At 37.2% G+C, this 20,469-nt stretch overlaps 2 protein-coding genes across 2 annotated transcripts; one reads left to right on the forward strand and one right to left on the reverse strand.

Annotated features, from left to right (window-relative positions):
- The first annotated feature begins 282 nt into the window (after window positions 1-282).
- rbm12bb (RNA binding motif protein 12Bb) lies at window positions 283-14,705 on the forward strand. Its single transcript, XM_088929625.1, has 2 exons — window positions 283-348; window positions 3,817-14,705. The coding sequence occupies exon 2, from the start codon at window positions 3,838-3,840 to the stop codon at window positions 5,824-5,826; it is 1,989 nt and encodes a 662-aa protein (XP_088785751.1). The 5' UTR covers window positions 283-348; window positions 3,817-3,837; the 3' UTR covers window positions 5,827-14,705.
- cibar1 (CBY1 interacting BAR domain containing 1) lies at window positions 8,306-19,453 on the reverse strand. The gene is made up of 9 exons (XM_088929627.1): window positions 19,275-19,453; window positions 16,848-17,082; window positions 16,362-16,430; window positions 15,976-16,077; window positions 15,859-15,864; window positions 14,878-14,982; window positions 13,754-13,867; window positions 11,223-11,342; window positions 8,306-9,341 (listed from the first exon to the last, which is right to left on the reverse strand). Exons 1-9 carry the CDS (start codon window positions 19,301-19,303, stop codon window positions 9,246-9,248), a joined length of 876 nt encoding a protein of 291 aa, XP_088785753.1. The 5' UTR covers window positions 19,304-19,453; the 3' UTR covers window positions 8,306-9,245.
- Between the last annotated feature and the right edge of the window lie 1,016 nt (window positions 19,454-20,469).

Genomic DNA, 20,469 nt, shown 5'->3' on the forward strand with positions numbered 1-20,469 from the left:
GAGCAATGCATTACAGAGAAAGTAACCCGTTCATCCTTATCAATGGAACAATGAAAGTGTCTAGTAGATATGCGCTTATATGCGAAAAAGCACAATAAGAGATACAGTACTAAGGCTACGGTACAGTATAAACTAAAGTATAGCTAACCCAAGTGTTATGATTTTTTTTCGAAAAGAAAAAACACGTTTTGGCTATTCTGAGTTTCCGTAGATGGTGACGTTGTTTGTAATTGACGTTTTCCTCGTTGTTTGGAGGGGGGACGCCATTTTCTTCTAATATCGAAATTTACCTGTATTGGGGAGTGATTCGGGACATCTGGAGATTATATTTTCTGTTGGCCTGGACAAGTAATCATTTTTTTCTATATTTGTTTTACGTAAGGCAATTGCGTGGGTTCTGGGTTTTTCGTGTACTCTCATGAAACCGTCTAATTATTGTCTGAGTGCTCAGGACCTTTCGGTTTATGTTGTTAACCCGCAGTTTTGTTACGTGTCCATAGGCTATTTCAAATATAATGTGTTGTATTTTTTAATAGTTGCTTAATTTAACGAAACGGTTCTCAGATATTCGTTTCCTTCCCGTTATACTGTAGTTTTAATTTTCCTGGCACTTTATCCAGTGTTGTTTTGTGTTTTTGTTGATACCGTTAGTGTATCTGTTTTCTTAAACGGGCGTTAAAATAATGTATTTGATTGATTAAGTGCTGCTGGATTATGAAATAACTTGCAGCAGTTTTTTTCCAAATTGCTTTCGGTTCATCGATGAGATAAGATAACGTGATGAGAGGCTCATAACAGAGTGAGGCAGGGTGTTTGCTTTTACCACAAAAGCGACCTGTTTTCAGTTCTTTTATTTGTTGCCTGTGTATGGCATTTACTGTTTTGTACTGTATGTAACTTGAACGATATCCGGTACATCTTAAATTAGGCTTTAATGACCGAGTCACTTTGGAAGACGGCAAATACAATAAGGGTTTCGTGCAGAATTTAAAATACAGTACATAGGTTAATTTAACGGATGCGTGAAGACATTTGTGAAATAATTACTAGTTTTGTGGGCCGCCAGGCGCGCTGTGTTCTGTTTGCAGAAATCACAGTCATTCGTTGACTTGGTTTGGATTAACCTAATTGCATTTTGACGTACTCGCAGTGATTTAGGAGGTTGAAGGAGACGCGCCTCTTTTTCAATACAGAGGCCGGGGGGGTCGGTCGGTCGGTCGGTCTTGAAGCTCCACTCAGTGGACACCCAGTCCAGCCGGTCCTGGTTGAGAGACCTTCCCTCAGTTACGGTCTCTGAACATGCGACAGACAACAGCAGCAACGTCTTAAAATGCCGATCAGGAGAGGTGCAAATCCAAAACAGCGGCAGCAATTAACCACAGTGTGAGAACCTCCCAACAGGTTTTTGTTGCCTATGTAGTCATTAAGTCCTGGTCTGCTTTTCTTTCTTCTGACATTATGGTTGTCACAACAATGCAGCACTTTTAAATTCTGTGGGTTCACTGGAAGAAAAAACGTCTGTTTTCCTCTGAATAATCTGTAAAATCAGTATAATTGCAAGGGATAGGGCTGCGTCGTTTATTTGGAAACAGTCTCCTCACTTTCGCTTAGCAGCTAGTCTGGGGGGTCTGACTGCTCATAGCGGGGTTTGAAATGGAAAGTGCAATGCTGTACAAGAAAGTAAGGATTTATTCTATGCATGTTGTAGTCTGATATTTGCTGTAATTTAGTGTGTGGATGGGATTTCCACTTGCTGTTTAGAAAGTGTACGTAATCTTTTCTGCCACACAATTTCCTTGTTTTTCCAGGCATGGGATTTTTTTAATTGGTGAATGATGAAATGCATGTTTTAGAGTAAATGAAAATGAATCTTTATTCTAAAATAGAATTGCAGTTAAAAGCTTTTTAATTAAAACTTATTTTTAAAAAGAATATTTTTTAACAGCCCACTTCTCTATCTGAAGACTAGGGAAGATGTATACAGTATGGTAGAAACAGTTTCATTTTTTGTACTGAAGTTTGCTGTTGTTTCTTTTGCTTACTTTTTATCTGGAAAGCAAATTGGTTAATTTCCTTGAATAGATCCATCAGAGACTTTGATATTTCTTAGTTCACCTTGATGTGAACAACAGCTGCACCTTGAATTCTGCAGGAAATGCAGAAGCATCACAACCTTCCTTGGCTTCTGTTTTCACCCTACCCACAGGTCTGTGGATGAGAGCTGGTTTTTTTAAATCAATAACAGGGTCACTTTACGTTGTGTGATTTTACTGCCTGGGAGATCTTCAGCTAAGTTTTCTTGATCTCAGTCATTGTGAAATTTATCTGTGATGTTTTTTATTGTTATGTTCGTTCTTTCTGTCCGTGATGGCTTTGGATAGTTTTGTTTTAGGGTGTGAATCTCTTCAATAGCTTGTTGTTTCTGTACTGAAGTAAACTGAGGTGGGCTTTTTTTTTTACGATACATTGAAATATGTTTAGATGACATAAATGTCTGTTTAAATCAAGCTTGTCATCTGGATAATATAGATGCTTTTTTTCCAATGTTATTGATCGATATCTGTTTTGCCGGAGGCTTGTCATAAAGAGAATGGAGCGGATACACGGAACATGGGAGCCCTCACTGTACTGAATTGGTTGGTCCCTCTTTGTGCAATTTGCACTTAAGCAAGAGATCCATCTTGGTACATTCCTCAGGCATTGCCACTGCATTGGATGTGACAGAAACAATTCAAAAGCAAGAACACTTTCCAGTGGAAATTGGACATCGGGAGCTTTTGTATTTGGTGTGGATAATACTGATGTTTGTTCCAGAAAATGGAGTGAAGCAAGAAGACTGATCTGTGTTCTTTATGAACAGAGAAGATGGAGGATCTCTCTAGACTTTCATAAAAGCTTGGTTCTTGCTTTCTTGGTGTCTAGTTATGATTTTTTTCCTGTAGTTTTAATAGTTTATGAAGTGAGGATAAACAACTAAAAGAAGGATTGTTCATTGTATCAAAGCCTACTGTGGTATACAGTATGGGCCACATTGTTGTTCATGATGGACAGGAGCAGTATTGTGTGGATTTGTTCTAAACAGGATTTGGTATTCTGATTTAGTTTTAAGTATAACCCAACATTATTTTATGGTTTTGTGTGTATGCACACAAACCTGCGGTATTATTGTGTTGTAATTATACATGTTGGAAACGCTGTGCTTTTGAGTATAGGCCAATGATGTTGCATCACTGGATTAGCTAGTAGCGATGATCATGTATTGTGTGACAATGTGCAATGGATATTTAGTCATAGAATGCAGTGTGAGATAAACCAAGCAAACTGAGTAGTGAATTTCTGAGTCCGTCTGATATTGCTAATAGCAGTTATTGAGAAATAAGGATCCATTTATGTTCCATGATAACTCTGTTCCTAATTCAGTCAACAGTATAGGTTGACACAAACCGTGTCATTCTCTTAAAACACTATTCTGTTTTAATTCCAATATCTTAAATCTGCAAAGATTGTAACATACTGTATTAGACTAATTGCATGCTGCTGCTGTGGTCATTTATCGAAATACTTGATACATTTGCCCGGATTGTATTGTGAGTCTATAATGTTGGACATGTTAATGTCTTTATCATCATGGATGCAGAATATTAGGTTAAGTTTAATGGAGACCTGATCATTTCCTGACTTTAGACCGTTCTGGCACTGGACAACCAACGGAAGCTTCTTGTCTAGCTGCTGTGATAGTGTGCAGTGCAGTGCACTCTGAGGTCGCTGACAGGGCTCTGGCTATAATAATGCTGTTGTGTGCCTTTTTGTCTACAGGTCCTGTTGTTTGTGCTCAGCATGGCGGTGGTCATCCGCTTACAGGGGCTTAGAATCGATGCTGGTTCTGAGGATATACGCAGTTTCTTCACTGGACTGAAAATCCCTGATGGTGGGGTACACATTATTGGTGGAGAGCTCGAAGAGGCTTTCATTATATTTGTCTCAGATGAAGATGCAAGGCGTGCTATGATTCGCTCTGGAGGATGTATTAAAGGGTCTCCGGTACATCTACAGCTCAGCAGCAAGACGGAGATGCAAAATGTCCTCGAAGCCAGCACAAGAACGAAAGAAGCAAGTAAAAGTAGGATTTACAATGAGAGACTGGGATTGCGCAGGACCGACTCGAGGGCAGGCTCTTCAGCCTTTACAGAGAGTTTTTCAGAGGTCCAAAGTAAGGATCCTTTACATCTTGGTAGTCCTTCAGATCCAATTGTTTCTGTCAAAAGAAAAATCCGCTACCCAAGGAAGATTCTGCCATGCAATAGTGATGGCTACTATTTGCATTTGCATGGGATGCCATTTTCTGTCACAGAGAAGGATGTGCGAATGTTTTTTCAAGGGTTAGAAGTGGAGGGTATCCTTTTGTTCCAAAACAAACACGGGCAAAAAAATGGCCGAGGGATTGTGAAGTTCGCTACTTTGCGTGATGCAAGCGAGGGCCTTAAGCGGGATCGTGAGTACATTGGATCGAGATTTGTGGAAGTGAACTGCTGCACAGAGAAGGAGTGGATTAACGCAGGGGGTCGTGAAGGACCGAATGTCGGTGATGCTGTTGTGTATGATAGAGAGTCATCTCCAGCTTCTGTGGAAAGGTATTCTAGAGGTAGAACAAGGTCAAGGTCACCAGTAATGTACAGGTCTAGGTCATCTTCACCTTCTAATGAAGAGTATTGTGTTTTGTTGGAAAACCTGTCATACACTGTTGAAAAGAGGGATATACAGAGATTCTTTCACCCTGTGGTCTTGAGTGATGACCAGATTTTGCATTTGTATGACCGGAATGGGAAAAAAACAAGGGCAGCGTTTGTGTTGTTTAAGAGTCTGAAAGATTATTGTGCAGGTTTGGGACGCCACAAAGATGTCTTGGTCCACCGTATGACGTACGTGTCCCCGATCTCCAAGGAGAAAATGGTAAAAATGTTGGAAACTTTAGAAGAGAAGCTCGAGGAACGCCGTGAAAGTTCCAGTCGATCACTTGAAAAACCTCAGTCTACTCAAAGAAGCAGGCATCCATCTGAAAGGACTTGTATTTATGTGCGAAATTTACCTTTTGATGTGCGTAAGGTGGAGGTCATGGATTTTTTCCAAGGATTTGCGATATCTGAGGATTGCATTCATTTGCTGCATGATGAGAAAGGCAATGGGCTTGGGGAGGCCTTGGTGAGGTTTCAGTCTGAGGAGGACGCTTCAAAGGCGGAGTACTTGAATGGCCAAAGATTTCTGGGATGCAAGGTGATGCTCAAGTGCATATCAAGAGCACAGGTGCTGGAATTTGGTGTTTTTGATTTTGGAGGAACTCGAAGTGGACGAAGACAGAACAGTCCTCTGGGGTGCACGGGCCTTAATGAGAGGAGTCGTAAATCTAACTTGGACTTTTTGGATTTTAACGTTCGTGAAAATGATATGAAAGCACCTTTTGATGAAAAATTGAATATTTCTATGGGAAGCAACCGTGCTTTGGATCCAGCCGTGAACAACATAAATTCTGGTTTTGAGAGAGAAGATCGACCCAGACATGATGGATTTGGTAACCCTGGAACCTATGATGGCCCTACGTGTGTTAAACTGGTCAATTTACCATTGAAAATAACTATCAATGAAATCTATGACTTCTGTTATGGGTACCAGGTGATTCCAGGTTCAGTGTCATTGCAGTACAACAGGAGAGGACTTCCCAAAGGCTCTGCGACTGTTGTTTTTGAATCTTGGCGAGAAGCACAAACTGCGGTTCAAGAATTAAATGGGAGACCAATTGGAACTCGGAAAATCCAGTTAACCTTTGTTTAAAGACGTTGGTATTTACAAACTATTTGGGGAGGTTTCAATACTGTGGTTGGACTATGGACTGATGGAAAAAATATTCTCATTTCTTTGCATCTGAAATTGCCAACATTTTCGGCATAAATTGCTCTTAATAACTACTTCAGAAACCTCAAAATATAAAATAATGAATGTAAGGGACATCTTTTAATGCTTGTTGCTAATTGCTCAAGCCAAGGATTTTAACATTTGCAAGTTAATTTACAGTTGTTTTCACCCTAATTGGTTTTGGGCATTTGGTAGCTTCCAGTGCCAATTAATGTTTTTTTGCATTTTATTATTGAAAGTGAACATTTTAAAATTGCTTGTTGCCTGATACTTGTTTCTTTCCCTGGTTCGAGAGAACTATTGTATTTTTCATGTTGCTGTGGCATTTCAGTAATTATACAGTTCTTTAATGCTGTACATAAGGATAATTTGAGTGTGATGAAAAAGAAGTCTTTTGCTTCCAGTTCCAACATATTATCTAAACGTGTGCTTTAGGATTAATATTTTTTTCCAATTGACATTGGAAAAGTTGACTTGCAATCTGATGTGGTTAAAAATCTAGCTCAAATTCATGATAACATTTCTTTTTTTTTTCTTGCTTGAGCTTTAAAATCTTTTTTTTTAATGTTTTATCTAATGCAAACCATAACATTAATCCTGCCAAGCTTTGTTCCTTTGGGAAGATATAATAGACACATAGTAGAAACATGGTAAAGTTTCAGAATCAATTCATGTCACACTTAACAAAATTGCAGTGACCATATTCAGAAATGAAATATTCAGGAGGATGTTCACTGGAAACAAATGATGGAAAAGCCAACATTTCATTATAGAAATATATTATAATTTTCTGTATGTAACAACAGGATACTCACTGTAGCATTTAGAAATTATTTAAAGATAAAAATTGATTGTATCAAGCCATTTTATACTGTCATCATAGTAAGATTGGTAAAGCGGAAAGTTTTGTTAATTGGGGTTAATTTATTGTTTGAACTTTTTAGAAACATGCTTCCGTGAAACGGAAAAGAAAATTCTCCATTAATGTGTGTATTTTAATGAGAAAAAATAACATTTTTGTCTTTTACATTCTGCTTTAGAAGGTACTATTTAATGTCTTAAATTGTTTCGCAAGACATGACCAGATTCACAATGAGATCCACATGAACATGCAGATATTACCCCTGGAATTGAAGCTAGGGCCCCAAGCGCTGCAAGACAGCACTACTAGCCACTGCGACACCATGCTGCTCTGTGAGAAGACAGTGTTAAGCTAATTTTTATTTCTAACAAATTTTACTTGTCGATCTATGTATGGGAGCACCTAAAAATCAGGTGTCCCTGACAGTTCAGGCTACAGAATCTTACAGCTCTTTGTACAGTATTGGAAATCGGGGACCAGTTGGATAAATAGAACGAAAGTCCACATCCTAAAAATAGGGTTTGATCTTTAACTCAGACCTTACTACTTCTGATCTTATTAAAAGAATTATACTGTTTGCACCAACCAGCAGTTTAGGCAGATTTAACTATAACTGATATTTATTATACTTTTAAAACAGGCGTAACAAGTTGATATGAACAGGATTTGCGTTTCAAATGTAAGATCCTTGTTTTGCAACAATTCTGTAACAAAAAATAAATATTTGTAGGATTATTGTAAAAGTTTTAACCTTGTTTTGGTTAATGTCATTTTTTTCTGTATGAAGATTTGTCTTGCAGAACAAGAGTGTACACAGCTGCTGCTTTTTTGCTTCCATTTTCCAGATTCTTAATAACTTTAAATTTATGGATTAAGGTAAAATAATGAATGCACAGAATAATGAAATAAGGAAACTTTTCAGAGTGACATTAAGATACAACACGCCATAATGCTACACAGAAAAATGTTGTAACTGAAAAGACAAAGCAGATTACATGGAAGGACGTTTCTGTGTCAACATGAGATGCAGTGTGTACAGAAGTATTGATATTGGTCGCTAGTGGTAGCTGTGCCTATTAGTTTGTCAGAGTTGATTGTTTAAATTGTATATTTATAGCTATTATTATGTGCTTTTTAGGAATGTTAAATGACATACAACCTGTGTTTAACTTCTGTCATGAAATGATTATAGTTTACTGCTAGTTCAGCTGATGGTAGCCTTTGTTGAAACACTAAGCATATCTTGATGTATTTATATTACAGGTAAGATTGAGACACTATCTAGCTGCTGTTCATCCAACCATTGTATCTCCTGTGAAGACAGCCATGTCTGTGTGAATACAGGAGCTAGTCACGTCTTGATCAAGGACATTCCAAAAAGGCGTTGACAGTATAGTTCCTCATCTGTGTTGGAAAAGTTCTTGAGGGTGGAGTGAGAGCAATCCTGTTATCGTAAATGTTAACATAGTAAATTTGTTTTCTTCCTTACCCACTTAGCTAATTTGTAATATTTCTTTGAATAAAAAAGAAAGCACATTTATTTTTCAGGAGCTTAATTTATTAATGTATTTTAAAGAATGTTGTCGGGGTCATATTCTGGTAGTAATGACAGTAATTCTCGGTGGCCAAAATGGAACTTAATAATTCCATCATTGAAAACATGGAAAGAATCATTCCTGTAATTCTGTCAATTGCCACTTCAGTATAATATTCAGAATTGTACCAGAGACTAATTCTTACACCAACCCTTCACAAAACTCAGTTGTAACTTGAGATGCACATACACCCAGGCTTAAGTTTTATACATGGATTATTTGAATCCAGATGTAACGTGAGTCAAGGTCTATGTACTGTTGGTGTAACTCTTTTTCTTTCAACAAGTTTATTCATTTCAGTCATGTTCAATTCCAGAATCTGGGATTACGAACCGTGTGAAAAACTGAAATGCCTGTTCCATAAATTTATTTAAAGTCTACGGCTAAACAATTATGATGATGATTGCCATAATTCCACAATTTAATGTCTTTGGAGTTTTCACAATAACATTCAACAGAATTCCATTAATGTTAATAAATTCCTTTTCTATTTGAAGATAAAAGCTGATAAAAGAGGAAGTGCCTGAGGAACAAGCTCCCCTGCTGTGATCCCGAAGCTGAAATCCTGAATTGTTTTCAAGAAAGTGCCTTATAAGATCCTTGAATAACTTAGCTACTGGCAACCAAACAAGCTAGATAGGTCTAAGGCTCTCACTTGTGCCCTTTCTTATGTTCTGAATGCAGCAAACTAAATTTAACTTTTAAACAGGTAAAAAATTACATTTACACAAGATAACGATTCTCATCACTCAAAAGTGTGACAGTGATTTTATGTTTTTATTTCACATTGAAGTGAAATAGAAGTGAAATAGTAGTATTTAATACTTAAAAAATACTGACAAATTACAGCGATACAAAATTTAAGGCTTCAAGACAGCAAGTTAGTTTTCATCCTCGGTTACATCTTCAAGATCCTCGTCTTCTTCATCCTCCTCATCCTCTACTAGTCTTTTCCGCTGGCTAATTGGGGTCTGTGTCTGCAAATAAAACAGACAAGTGGTTAATGTTTATACAGAACCCAGATAATGGCAGCGGTTACTGAAAGCAGTTAAAAGAGGTACAAGGCCAATGCTGATAAGGCACTGAAGAAACTTAACAGGTACAGTATTTTGATTTCCTTAGTATGAAAAAACGGGATAAACTGATATTGGTAGCAGGAGTGTAAAAGTGCCACTTGAACCAACCAGAATTTGTAAGCTTTAGGACAGTAGGCACACCTTGAACTTCTATACCTCAAATCCCTAGTTTATGAATGACCTCTGATAAGATGGATCCCTTATTTGCAATTATCTCTAGAAAGAGTTATGTTTGGTTTTGCTTAAATTTAGATAATATTCATTTGCTATGAGCATTGCAAAACAATTCTGAGTAGATGCCTTAAACATCTTGGGCAAGAAATGCATCATAAGAAAACATGTCCAGGGGGGATTATGAGGTGGGCTACTACAGCGCTTGTTTACAGTTCTGCTGTGTACTATTCATCTTAAGGCCAGTCTAAATGTGACTGAGCATACAAGTTGGCATTGCAAACATTAAAGAAATGCAAGATGACGGAGAACTAACAAAGAATAAGAGGTAAGAAAGTTCACGTGACTAATTTGTACTGAAGCAAGGAGAATTGTTAAAGGTTGGTAATGTTACAAGAAAGTGTTGCACCAGTGAACAAAATGAGAGGTGAGAGCACAGACTGAAGTCATTCACTGTTGCCGGTTTTGGTGGGAGTTCTAAAGGCGAAACAACATTCTTCAGCTCATTAAACAGTCAAAGAAAGAATGATTCTGTTTATCAGAGCATGTAACCTGCAATCAAAAACCTGGCACAGTTGCGGAGAGACCTGGAAACGGATTCAATGATTTGGTTTAGAAAGAAAGAAAATTTAGCTAATGTGTCAAAAAACACGAGCCAGTCAAGATGGCTTTTTACTAATTAGTTTTTTTTTTACAAAAAAACTGCCTTAGTTTAAAAAATTGTGTTTTGCTCAGAAATGTCCATTGATGTAGGATAATTCAAATTGCATGAGATCTCATTTTATCCCAACTTTCCTAACACAATTTGGGAAACCAATACCAATTGGTCTTTTCCTAAAATATCTACAGATTAGTAGATGAACAAAATTAGTATTGAAAATATGAGTGAAAGGTATTTTTAAATACCAGAATTACCATATATGTTAAATGTTAAAGTATAAACCACAAGTCACTCAAGCTGATTTAAGGCATATTTACAGTTACAAGAAAACATTTTATAAATATACCACTATGTTCCAGGGTTTTGTAAAGAAACTAGCAGGTCCTTTTAAGCAAAGACAAACTGGCAATAGATTATAATAATACTGCTGCCATGCAAAGCTCATTTACTAGGTTCTAGAATTTCCTGTACACTTTATAAAGGAGATTATACACTAAAGAAAGAACTTGGTTTACCTAAATCAAAAACTACTACATTTAACAAATGGATAAGTAATTGTTTTTTTTTACAAACATTATTTGTAAAAAGAGACCTGATTCCAACACTCAGTCAAATGAGATATTTAAATCTTAAGATACTGCGCTATGAATCTATATTAACATACTGTAGCTAGCAACTAACTTGATCCTTTTGTTGAGGGGGGGTCTTTCACATTCGCAGAGCCCACTAAATAAGAAGCCTGTATTAACTAGCTAAAACTAGAACTGGACCAAGGCTTAAGCTGAATTGTTTTGAAGATTGTATATTGTTTCTGTTTTCACTTCAGTTTGCCTATTACGATGATGTCCCTCCTTAGGGCATACTGGGACCATTTAAACCCAGATTAATTGGCCTACTTTAACAGCGTGATAAAAGCTTACTTAATACTAAACATCTCTGCAAGCTCTTACCTGCAATGTCCCTGACTTAGTCTTTGTTGACCCAGTCCGGCTCAGTGATGTTTTGGAATTAGCACGGACTATTTCTAAGCGTGACTGGTAGTCTGGTGGGCGCAGAGAACTCCTGAAAACCTGCCAAAAAAGTATGAGGTACTATACTCTTGCAAAATAACATGACTACATCTAAGCTGAAGAGAGGTGTAAGGTTTAGACATACATGCTTTCTTTAGAAACATTTAACTAAAATGGCTTTGGGGCAAATAAAGTTTACTTTGCATGGAGCAGGAAAGAGAGTAATGAAATGGCATACCAGTGCAAATAATGTGGACCTATTCTAGTCAAAAATAATCCACTGCATGAATGTCAGATAAACTTTCTGTTGAATATTAGAGACATTGCTATACTGATACCTTCCAAACCAAAGCAAACATTATTCCAAAGAAAGTCACTGTGGCTTCCCCCTTTTAGTACAATTAAACATAAACCTACATCCTATTACTTCAAGTATTCATTTCACTAGCTCTCCATCTCAGAGAACTCTGGTAAACACCACCACCAATTTACAGCAAAGTATACATGCAGATTAGTTCATTACACACAAGTTCCAGTCACTGTCAAATTCTGTGCTTACTAATAAAATCACAGTGTTAGGAATTTAAGAATCATGTTTGATTAGAGAATTCTTCCAAATCAGTTGATTTAACTCAGTGCGCATTATGTACAGTATATACTGCTAGAAGCTGCCTAACTTCTCTTTGTATGTGTACTAGATCTTAGATCTTATACAGATGTTTGAATTGAAAAATGAAATTTACAATCCAGTGACCAACCAGCAGCAGTTTCCCATTTTAAGCTAAATAGATTTCTCTCCCTTCCTGTGACGCACAGCTGGCTCGGCCACACCAGGGCCAGTGAATAGCTAGCCTACAGTTCCTACAGTCTTGTGATGTCAGTGAGAGACATTGGCCCGAATCCTCCTGTATGTCAAGAGAGCTTGCACCAGGTCAAATGATAAGCATCTCTGGTGTTTTGGAAGGTCAGATAAGCCTCATTGCTCTCATGCTTTCATGTCTGACTCCTTTATTCTCCCCATGTGGGTACAGGGCATGTTTCAGCTGAGATGTAAAGGGAAATTGTGTATCAAGGATAATTAGTAATCCTATTATTTTTTTAATTTAAAAAAAGTCTCATCATTTATTGTTACCAATTAGGTAACTAAGAAGCAGGAAGAAAATTTAACTTATGTACTTTCGTTCTTTGAACAACACTAGTCCTTACCTTTTTATACAATGACAGTGGTTTCAGATTGTATTGTACATGAAATAGCGTTTAGTATATTTTGTGTCCATATTGTGTTACAATTTAAGAATCAATTTAAAAAAATGTTAACACATAACCCTTCTTTACCTAGAAGATTGTATGAAACAAGCTACTTGGTCATGTTGTAGAGCCAAATACCTTGGGTTCTTCTTAAGAAATGGCTGGATGAGAGACCCTTGGATTAATTACTACTGCTAACAATCTAGATGGGCCAAATTGCCTCCTCTAGTTTGTAACTGTTCTTATGTTTTCTGTTTATTGTAAAAAAAGTCACAAGCTCTACTGATATAAATGGATTGACACTTCCCTTGGGTGCCCAACAGACCAGCTTCATACATTTGTGTACTGTAATAGATAATCTAAAGGAGTTCTTATGTGCTTTTCTCTTCACATTATCTAACTACAATCAATTTTTTAAGACCTTTCATTCAAATGATACATCTTGACAGAAATGTCACAAAATGCAACTGGAGCCATCAGCATTATTTAAGCTTGAGCTGGGAAATACTGTATTTTATTTACAATTTCCCACTTTCATGTGGGAATAAAACTTATTAAAACTTAAAACATGCAAGCCATTCATGAATTATACTTTAATTAATAATAGTTCATTCTTTAAAAACAATTTTAGGCACAAATGTTTCATCAGAAAAATCCTGTCACTGGAAAATGTGATGACATACTCAATCTTTTCTTAAAGAAACAAAATTGAAATGTCTGCTACTGTGAATAGTGACAAGTACATTGACATGAATATAAATTCACAAGGTAACTGAATTTTTAATCACAATAAACTACAATTTTTACATTACCTTTCCTTCAGAAAACTTCAGAAACCTTCCTACCACAAAGTTTTACTGTCATCGGAAAAAACACTATCTACAGAAAAATATTGCAATTATGAAAAATAATTATATTTATATAATTCAAATAATAAAAGTATTTTTTGTGTGGGCTTTTTCAGCATCCTACAGATCAGTATTTAGAGTTGATAAATTATCTGTTGTGAGTAATATGAACAAGATGCCAAACAAGAAGTAATATTTTAAATCTATTGTGTCAAAAGCAGAAATCACCCCCAAATCATGTAAGGAGTACCTCCACCTTCTCATAGCTGTAACTATGAAATCAAATGCACCATGTTCTGTTACCCAGCTGTTCCAGAGCACCCAGTATGTAGCATTGATTGACACCAGATATCTATCATATATGTCAGAACTCACCTCGAGATCTTCTTCCTCATCCACATTCTGTATGTGCTGGAAGGCAGTAGTGTAAACTTCCAAAGCCTTAGCATGGAATGTCATTTCAATAGTCACAAATTCACCAAATATTTTCTGCAAAAAAAGACATCACACATAACTTAAAAGAATGTTTTTGCTATGTTGATATATATAGTGTGGTCACACTGCTTTGTATGTGGTTTTATCATAACTGACTGAGGGATTTTAAGGAGATGGGTGTATACAGTGTAAACCACTATTATAACACACATTGGCCAGTCTCCTAATAGTGAGATTTGTCGAACAATTTTGTGTTCTCAAACTAATTTGGGTTTTCCATACTAAAGGGATACATGAGGAATACTCATGGAATCAACCATTTTTGAGTTTTTGAATTTCTGCTGACATTTAACTTATTTCACCCACAACAGGTGTTCACTTTGAGCATTCAAGTTTTGATTTAAAATATTTACTTTAAAAAGTTGATTTTCTTGTGAATTCTTTCACAAGGCAATGTACAAACCAAAACCTCACCAAATTAAAATGCATTAATTTACATTTAGAACTGATGAGAGGGTCTCTGTGCACTTTGTACACACCTTTTCTGCTGTAGCTGCAGTATTTTACAAGGAGCACATACAGATCTGGCTTGAACTGGAACAGAAGAATGCTGGACACAAGGGCCACTATGTAATTCTATACTGTGTTCTATAGGTACACTGTGCTACTAAACTAAGAACCAATTGTGTTAAAAGAAGTGATCTTTGGCAAACAGGGAAGAGGAAGATGTGTGTGATCCTGGAACACTCAATCTGATCAGCACAGGGAAGTGTGACAGATAACAGAGATTTATTTCTGGACTGTTCTAGTTTAATTATTTTGAGAAAAATACACTGAGCATCTCTCTGGGTTTCATTCCCATGCGCATGAAATAAAAACTTATTTTAACTTCTGAGACGGACTCCTGACTTTCTTTTAATTGGAAGTAGGAAAAAATTATCTAGCTGAAACTAAGCTATTTTGTCATTTATTTTCTATTTTGCCCCATGTTAACATACAATCAGGCAAAGTGACCAACAACAGAAATCCAAAAGCAGCAGACACAAGATATGAGCTGTGCAGACCTTGATGTCCCTTATTTTTTGCTTTTCAAATTCATCGATGGTTTCCTCCAGCTGTCGTGTTGTGCGAGTAGCATCCATCGTTGCTCTCTGGAGTTCACTCTCAGCCTGTTTAACAGAAGGAAAGGGAAAAAAAATGAAGTAAATATTGTTTATATACAGTACGCTTGCTTTTTGGAGTAACCAAAGTGTCAGGTTGCATGTTTGGCATACACACGAGGCGGGGGCCACAGTATAAGACTGTACCTTTAGGAATTGCATGTGGTGCGAATGATGGTTTCGAGTTCGCCACACATACAGAAAAAATTATTCAGGCAGGTTGAACAATTAACCTGTCATCAGTTCCTGCCAGGACAAGACCTCTCTGAAGTAGGTTTTGTTTATAATATTAATAATAACGTGCTTGAACAGTATGGTGTAAAATTCTTCTACTTACGTAGGTGTGCCTTGGCATGGAAAAGGTTGAAAAACACTGCTCTAAAGATGTCTCTCTTGATCAAATCTGTTTTACTTTGGGGTTACATTAAGAAATTGCCTACACCAAGACACCATGCAAAGAGTTTTAGAGTACTCATACATTTCTAATTTTCACTTTCAGCTAAAAGTATTAAAAGACATAGAACTGCCACTATTAATTTTATTAGGTGTCCATTTATAACCTTCCAGGCTGTAGCCCACCTTGCTCCCCCACCCCAACCACTATCCCAACTCCCCCCACGGACCTGTACTGAAAAAAACAATTTAGAAAATGGATGGATTAATCTTATTCGATGTACAATGCAGATCAAGCAAAAAAAAAAAATAAGCACCAACTACTGAAACTGGACTAGTACTGAGGCTGGCATTTCACATGTCAAGTTTGTTTTCATTTAATATTTCCTTTAGCATTGTTTTATTGCCATTCTATTAAGATGAACACATATGATATATATCACCATACATCACCATACAGACAACTGAAGACGTGATTCTTCCAATACCAACCTGAGACTGAGCTTTAGTTAAGGTAAAACAACCCAAATAATTAAATGTTCAGATATTCTTTATATTCAGTGTACAGGAGATATAACTAGAAACTTTGATAAACAAAATGAAGGATACAATAATCTGTCGATCTGAGGGACTACGCTGTCTCATTCTTTCCAGCTGTTGCATTTGTTTGGCTTCTCGATTCCTGGCACTCTGAGTTGTTTTAAGATCATCCTGTGACACACAAGTGAGAAATACAGACAAGATACGATATAGGACATGCTGATATCCTGCTGTCCGTTAACCAGACTCTAGAAAAGAGCAAAGGCAGAGTGCAATGTGATATTTCCCTCATATGGGCTTTCAGTGCATTCTAAGACACTATTTTGCTGATGTTCACTATACAGTAAATACCTCCAAACTGTACTGAACACAGCTTGGAACTGAAAGGGGTCATGCTGTTTTTTTTCTGGGATGTTTTAATTTCTGAAGTATCTTTTTTGGACCTCTCTGCTTACCCTTTTGAGTTTTACAAGTGTTCCATAGCATTTCAAAGGCTCTATTACTTTAGCTTCGAGTCTTTCTACCTGCAAAAGAAAAACAATGAAACATTTGGACTAGGAGTCTGAGCAAAGTAAGTTGAATTTCTTAATAAATAAGAAGACTTAGCAATTTTATTGCTTTTGTTTTAATAATGCCTTTCAAAAAAAGACAAATTTCTTGTTTGTCTGCAGAAGGACACATAATCATTACTTAAATGCATTTTATACATTGTATGTTATACGAGTACAAACAAATGCAGGTGATATTTTTTTAGCACTTTTATTCCCTGGTTCAGTTTCTCACATGTTATTTCCAAATGTTGCTATTACTTTCATCAGGAGAAGCAGCTACATGCTACTTCATGATATTTCTGTATTTTTACAAGATAAACTCACCTCACTTAAACAGTTTCAGTACATCACATTCATTACCACAATTTAAAAGCACATTAAACTCCATACCTCTGCTTGACGATAATCCTGAATTTTGGCAAGCTGGTCAGCAAAATTTTTCAAACCATTCTTTAGGTTTGGAGTCTCAGTGTCAGCATAAAGGCTCACTTCTCTAACTAGGAGGTCTGCCTTGTCCCGCAATCGAGCAGTCTTGCGTACATAGGCAGCAAACAGCTGGCACAGCTCCCCAAAGTGCTTCTCAACATTTGTGATACTCTCCTGAATCTGCCTTGTCTGATTATCCCTGCAAAACAGAGGCACAGTGTCTCCCAGGGGTTTGGTGCAGTCTCTCTGCTACCCATTATGCTTCCTAAATTCAAATGCTATCAGCACACCTGTCTACAGAAAATGCAAACACACAAAAAAATGCATCCTCACACATCTTCCTTAAACCATTGCAAAGCTAATACTTAAAAAATTATATAGTACGTCTGCTTTAGTTCTCGCTGAACTAAATCCAATAACCACACTCTTTTGAGCAATATTCAGAAAAATTCTAACCTCTGAAGTCTGCTATCGATTTTACAGTTTTGTGGACCAAGGATGCACATTATCCTCTCTATTTTTTCTTATTTTCACATTACTTTATACACACAAAGTAGGAATTGCTTGCATTTGTAGAACATTTTCATTGCCAGCAGAATGAAGAAGGACCCCCCCTAGCAGGAAATCCACCACAGCAACACCCCACCCTTCTGGGTGACACAACGAAGTCTCACTACACAGCACGTCAGGTGGAGACATGAACTTAGAATTTACTTAGGGCGTAAACGAAAGAGTGTTGACACCCCTTACTCTTTCAAACAGTCATGGTGGGATCGTTAATCAGCAGATAGTCAGGATGTCCTGTAGCACAATGTCCCCCGTTACCATGCTGTGGCAATGGTTTGGAATTATGGTCCAGAGGCAGGAGTGCCTCCCACGTGTCGACCAACACCTAAATTTTTTCTTTTTTGTGGAGTATTCCTTACATATTACAATTCCTTACATTTATATAGCACTTTTCTGGACTCTCCACTCAAAGCACTTTACAGGTAATGTACACTCCCCTCCACCACCAATGTGAAGACCCCACCTGGATGATTTGACGGCAACCACAGTGCACCAGCTCACCACACACCAGTTATCAGTGGAGATGTGAACAGAGTGATGAAGCCAGTTCATAGATGGGGATTATTAGGAGGCCATGATTGGTGTACCAATCATACAAAAGGAAAAATAGGCTAGAAAAAACGTGAACATTGTTTTGCATGCCTGCAAAACTCTGTGTGATCCGCTGCATACTACGAAAGTATTTTAGAAAGTAACACAAATGACTGCACTTCTTTTTACACGAGAAAGGTCTGCTTGCTGCTGTAGAAAAATACACTAAATGCAAAAAAAAACTCCAAAAATTATTCTCTTTCTCCAAAAATCACTTCTTGAAACCTGCTTCCAGCCAACTTTATCGAAAATAAATAATTTTGAACACCTGCCACAAACCTCTATTAGGTACAGTTCACTTCATTTGAAAGCTTTTCCTGTAATACGTAGGTAACATATCCAATCAATACCTTAGTCAAAACGTTTTCGTAGACAATTGAGCCAGTTAAGGAAACCCAAATGATTTGGGCTTTTGGCATAAAGAGTAATGTTAGCAGTCTATAATAACAAACAGAGGCTTCCTCTGAGAGAACTGCGATGTTAAAAAATTCTCAACTCCACACAAACACAGAATAAAAAAACTTTATATCAGCTTCTGCCCAAGCTAACTGCACAATTTTCCTAGGTAACAGTAATATGTGATCAGGACTGAAATGAATTTCTTCGTATAGTATCAGAAGCTTCCAGAGAGTAACACACAATCTGTTGTTTGACCATTAGCACTAATATCGAAAGGCGTCGTAACGCCAATCCTCAACTCCATTTTAAAATAGATTAGATTTTTTCCCCCTTTTTCTCTATGCTGTATAGATTAAATTCTATATATCAACTGCGTAATTCAAAACAGCACCAGAATTTTTCAATTCTAAGTTTACATGGATCTTCAAATATACATCATGACTTTGATTTAAAAAGCACCTTCCGTACTGCTTAGATGTTTATCTTCAGAAGTCGTAGAACTTTTATGCTGTAATAACATGTTAATCGAGGTCTGAAAACTGAAGTTTAAAACAGACATGCATATAGCTACTAAACTATCTGCTGTATCTGCTTTGATCGAAATTTCTTCGATTGCAGCAATATCTCGGCGTGTCAAGACCAAACAATCCCCCGTTACACAAAACTTCGTAATGTGACTCCACATCAACATCTGTTTTACAGGCATCCATGATAACTGCAGCAAAAAAGGCCTACTTCTGCATCCTCGACGTTTCTTCAGCAACTAACTCCAGCTAGGAGCGGAAAAAATCTTTCTCTGCACTCTTAAGAGACGTTTAAAGATCTTACGCTTACCTGGCCCTTGCATCAGGAGTGCGACTCATGATTCTTGCTGTTTTGACCAGAACACCAATGCAAAAGCATCACAGAATAATGAAGACCTCTCTTACTCGCACACCGATATTGGTATATTATTTATCGCCTTCCTTCCCAGAACATCATAGACCTGCACGCCGTTTCCATGGAGTTGAGTTGATGACGACCGTGACGTATCGGTAAATTACTTCCGGGACATCGAGGAACGCGGAGGGGGAAAAAAAGAGGGAAGAGGCATTACACGTTTATTTTTCAGACGCAGTAAATTTGTGTGAAATGCAGACACAGCGAAGTGGGATCCAAAACTATCAAAGATGGTTTAGGAAAGAAATGACAGTGAGAAATCGCAGTGAGAAAATGACGAATTAAAGACTTGTGTATGAAGAAGAATCAGTACAGTATTAGTATAAAAAAGGCATTAATAAAATAGGTACTATATTTAAATAACAAGGTACTAAAGTATTACACCTCATATTTTTTTCTTCAATCTAGTTCCTTTCCCCCGTTATAAGCTTCCTTAACATCCTAGCACCTAGTTTGCAGATGACGAGCTATGGAAACTGTATTTCCTCTCACTTTGCTGGAATGTAGCGCAGTGTCACTAAATGCAGATACTGTACGCTCTGCTATTCGCACCCAAATAAATTAAGACTGTTGACTCTGCTGGGCACACGGGTTTTCTAATTTTCTAATGACCGAAGCGTCCCTCCGAGTAGTTACAGACACGTTAGCCTAACAAACGTCATAAATTCAATATTTCAATATAAAACATGATGGCAATCCAGAGCGACTCAGCACAGGGAATGAGGATTTTACGTTTTGCACGGAATTGTCAATTTGTAGTACATCCGCGTTTTGTTAATGGCAAAAATTTTTGATTACTGTAATTAATGGGAATCTACAGTGACTTTTTTTTTTAATTTCAAAGGCATGAATGTCACCAGCTGCCATATCTGCTTCTGTGCAACTTGATTTTATTCCAAAACCTTTAATTATCATGGGTAATCTTCCATGGAAAAAGGGTGCGGGGAATTTTCTACTGAAACAGATTGCCAGTGTAAACCAACGCAAATGTATTTAGCAGCACGGAATAGACTGGAGGTTCGGTTTTATTTCCTCACGTACTTCACAAATAGCTACCGTTTTCCTAAACAAGAATAATGTTCTTGCCTTC

The sequence above is a fragment of the Atractosteus spatula genome, chromosome 12, assembly GCF_055471065.1.
Source record: "Atractosteus spatula isolate fAtrSpa1 chromosome 12, fAtrSpa1.hap1, whole genome shotgun sequence".
Lineage (NCBI taxonomy): Eukaryota > Metazoa > Chordata > Actinopteri > Semionotiformes > Lepisosteidae > Atractosteus > Atractosteus spatula.

What these genes read in the sequence shown, in the direction of transcription:
- rbm12bb (XM_088929625.1), top strand. Translation starts at nt 3,838, where the DNA reads ATGGCGGTGGTCATCCGCTTACAGGGGCTTAGAATCGATGCTGGTTCT.
- cibar1 (XM_088929627.1), bottom strand. Translation starts at nt 19,303, where the DNA reads ATGAGTCGCACTCCTGATGCAAGGGCCAG. An exon ending in ACTCCTGATGCAAGGGCCAG is followed by an intron (nt 17,083 to 19,274) that starts GTAAGCGTAAGA and finishes TCTGTTTTGCAG; the next exon opens with GGATAATCAGACAAGGCAGA. An exon ending in CACTTGTAAAACTCAAAAGG is followed by an intron (nt 16,078 to 16,361) that starts GTAAGCAGAGAG and finishes TGTGTGTCACAG; the next exon opens with GATGATCTTAAAACAACTCA.